The 3,598-nt window shown below is 36.6% G+C and overlaps 1 protein-coding gene across 1 annotated transcript; it reads left to right on the top strand.

Annotated features, from left to right (window-relative positions):
• Positions 1–2,851, top strand: LOC100247341 (protein RGF1 INDUCIBLE TRANSCRIPTION FACTOR 1). Its single transcript, XM_059739200.1, has 5 exons — positions 1–446; positions 775–1,044; positions 1,951–2,106; positions 2,214–2,443; positions 2,622–2,851. The coding sequence occupies exons 1-5, from the start codon at positions 444–446 to the stop codon at positions 2,659–2,661; spliced, it is 699 nt and encodes a 232-aa protein (XP_059595183.1). The 5' UTR covers positions 1–443; the 3' UTR covers positions 2,662–2,851.
• The last annotated feature ends 747 nt before the right edge of the window (positions 2,852–3,598 follow it).

The following is a 3,598-nucleotide window of genomic DNA, read 5'->3' as shown; positions in this document are numbered from 1 at the left end:
GCTGAGGGAGATGCGGAACGGCGGCTGGCCCACTCACTGACGGACTCCTGAGGCCACGAAAGTCTGGCTGAAGTTGGCGGGAAATCTAGGTGGCCCATGATGACCACGTGTCATTCATCGAGAGCCTAGGTTTCTCAACGGGGCCCGTAATGAGATCGACGGTCAGCACTTCCTCGATCAGTCCGCCCGTCAGTCAGGATTTAACGGCTGCGATGCGTTTACACCTTCCCGCCTAGGGCAGAGTACATGCGTGAAAGAAATATTGAGAGATCTCTCTTTCCATTTTCACTCGCTTTTAATTATTTTATTGATTCTTTTAATCTTTTCCTATTTTCGTTCTCTTCCTCCTCTTCAGCGAGTCGCCGCCATTGATTTCCATGTGCCTCTGTGGCTGTTTTTCCTTTATCAATCACTAGAATTGCAAAAACTTTGAAGATTTAAAAATGGTGAGAGTTTCATTTTTCTGAATTCAATCGGTCTGGTTGCTTAGAAAACGGTTGAAAGAAAATTCAAATTTAATATTATTTTCTAGGTTGTTCGGTTCAATAAGCCATTGAAAATGGAGAATTTGGAATTCAGCTGAGTCAAATTGTTGTATGAGACTGAGTTGAATGTTTTCTCCGCTTTTCTCGGCAACGAACCAAGATTGTTGCTTGAATTCTTCATCGTTTCAACTTCAATTCACTGGTTTTATTGCGGTTTCTTGATTTTCTATATTTATTTGTGTTTAAACGCTTTGAATTTTATTTTATGTTTTGTGAATTGGTATTGTAGGTTGGATGCAGAATCCTTTTAAAGAATAAAGCAGATTGGCTGAGCACACTTCTTCATAGCAAGTTCTTCGATACATGCGGCGATCACCGTGATCTCCGGAAAAGTGAAAAAAATGTGTTTTGCATTGACTGTAATCTTTGCTTCTGTAAGCACTGTGTTACTTCTTCTGGGCATTGCCTCCATCGGCGCCTTAAGATCTGCAAATATGTCTATCATGATGTGGTTCGTCTTCAAGACATGCAGCAGCATCTTGATTGTTCTAAAATTCAGGTTATTTTTTCAATTATGAAGCGTAATTTTCAGTCTAATTGTGAATTGATGGCTTTTCTTTTGTTGTGTTCATGAAATGGTCAGATATTGTCATCTCATTTGATGAGTTATAGAATTTGAATATTTTTGAAGTTCTTTTGATTTTCTCTGAACGCATATTTTATCATAATATGATACCGAACGAAATTCAGATTAATTTCTATTTAATATCTCCTTTCTTTGGTTATCATCAAATTAGTTGAGAATACTTCTTCTAGTTTGTTTTGATCTATTAGGTCCGTCTAGGTTTTATGTTGATTTATTGTGAATGTCTTAGATGCTAAACTAAAAATTTGTGCAAATTCATTTGATTATCTGGCTTGCATAATGATAAAATCAATCTTTTATTAAAACTATTTCATCATGTTTTTATGGCTTTTTTCTTATATTAGTGACCAAATTAATCATACATTCCTCATGTGACCTCCATAGCTAATTTCTCGATTACTTTTTTGAACTACTGAATCCATAGACCATGCATTTTGGTTCCACTGGACCTGGTTGTTAATTAGATGTTGAACTCAATAACTTCATGGTTTAATTGGTGCATTTTCATCTAAATATTTCTAATTATTGTTCTCCAATTAATTATCAGGGCTTCTTTCATTAGTAATTATTTATTTGTGTTTTAAGTAATGAATTAATCATACAATTTAGTTCATATTCAATTTTTATTGGTTTATTGCTTCGAAGTTGAATTCATTAAATTTATGCTGATTTGGTGTATTTGATCTCACCAGTTCCAATGATTGTTCTTCTATTAATGGCCATGTTCATCTATTTTTTCATTAATGACTTCAATTTTTATCTTTTACTACTGGCTTTTTGACTAAGGACTTGTACTAACTGATAGATCTGATTTAGCAGACATATAAAATCAATGGTGAAAAAGCTGTTCATCTGAATCCTCGTCCTCAATCCAAGGATTGTAAAGCATCTAAACCAAAAGGAGGTGCATCATGTGAAGCTTGTGGGAGATATATACAAGATCTCCCTAATCGCTTCTGCTCAATAGCATGCAAGGTAATACACAAAACAGTGTGTGCCAAACTCCATTCAACTGTTACTATGGCAGTCTAATTTGTTGAATCTAGAAGTTCTAACCGTTCCAGTAATTGTGTACATTTCAGGTTTTAATATTTGCAGAGAAGTTTAAAGACCACAACAGCAAGGTTGTCCCTTACCCAGTTCAGGAATTTGCTCACCTGTCTTTGAAGGAAAGCGTCGACATGGAAGTAAATTTGAAAGAAAAAGAATTGTCCTCCTCTTTGGCTGACTCACCTATGGAGATTGAAACCCAGACAAGTTCAGCATTGAAACCAAAGAAGCAATTGCACAAAAGGAAAGGCATTCCTAGAAGGTCCCCTCTCTTTTAATGGGTCGAACGTTCTTTGTTTCCCCTCAAACTTTTCTCTATCTATTTTCAATTTTTTTTCTTTTATAAAGTATTATTATGATAAACTACAGCTAAAATAATCTATAAATTATAATTTAATGAAGAAAACTCATTCCTCAGTAGCCTGCCTTTTTGAGTTTAGTTGGGATGGCTGGAGAAGGAACCTCACATTGTCTGGGTAAAGACTAAATCCTTGTGGTGTACAGCATAAGTGGTAGCAATATTGGCAGGGAAGATGGGTGATATTCGATCCTTGTATTTATCCGGAGAGCTCTGATTGGTTCTATTGTTATAAGATATAACTTTGGTGGAATTTTTGTATCTTAATGGTTGAATTGAATATTCTTCATTATAATAAAGTTTTAATTTTTTAATGTTTTCTTGTCAGATGTATGTATTCATTGGTGTTGATTATCTTGGGGTCTTAGTCTTGATGGCTTGTTTCTCACTTGATTAGCATGGGCAATTGCTTTCTTTTCTTTTCTTTTTTTTCTACTTTTTTGGACGGTAGCAGATTAAGAGCTTTGTCGGAAACACTGTCGGATCTGTGATGACGTCCAGTTTCGTCTGGTCTTACGGTGGTTGTTTTCCTGGGTCCTCTCCTCCTTGCGTTGTGGCAACAATGTGTTGTTTATGTTTTCACGTGAATGTGGCAGACAAAAAAGTGCCGCAACAAAGCTTTGGGGAGAGAATAGGATGCTGAGAATCCAGCTATACAGCAAATCCAAGATAGGGATCAAATGTGTGTGCTCCACATGGATGACTGGACAGTTTCTCATTTCTCCATTCCATGCTTCAGGGTAAAAACTCCATATTTAACTGCAGCTGTTTGGGGTTGGGAGAAGGTTACAGGAACACGTGACACTCACCATTCTGCTGATTGTTTACTATCGTCTTTTGCGACTTTTTTTTTTTTCTGAATATTCTCCTACTTTTTTGCCCAGATGCCTTCTATTTACTGGCCAGTCTACGAGCCCAATAAAGTAGATGGGTTTTTGACATTTTGTGCGGTGAAGACATGAAACTACCAAGATTAGGTAGTATAGCTAATTTTCGTCACTCCATGAAAAACTTGATGGTGGTTAAAGAGAAGGGAGGTGCACCCTGGTGCAAATGAGG

This window comes from Vitis vinifera, chromosome 1 (assembly GCF_030704535.1).
Source record: "Vitis vinifera cultivar Pinot Noir 40024 chromosome 1, ASM3070453v1".
Lineage (NCBI taxonomy): Eukaryota > Viridiplantae > Streptophyta > Magnoliopsida > Vitales > Vitaceae > Vitis > Vitis vinifera.
The sequence above is the reverse complement of the archived record's forward strand: the minus strand, read 5'-3'. Positions and strand labels throughout refer to the sequence as shown.

What these genes read in the sequence shown, in the direction of transcription:
- LOC100247341 (XM_059739200.1), top strand. An exon ending in TTGATTGTTCTAAAATTCAG is followed by an intron (nt 1,045 to 1,950) that starts GTTATTTTTTCA and finishes CTGATTTAGCAG; the next exon opens with ACATATAAAATCAATGGTGA. An exon ending in AGGAAAGGCATTCCTAGAAG is followed by an intron (nt 2,444 to 2,621) that starts GTCCCCTCTCTT and finishes TTTTGAGTTTAG; the next exon opens with TTGGGATGGCTGGAGAAGGA.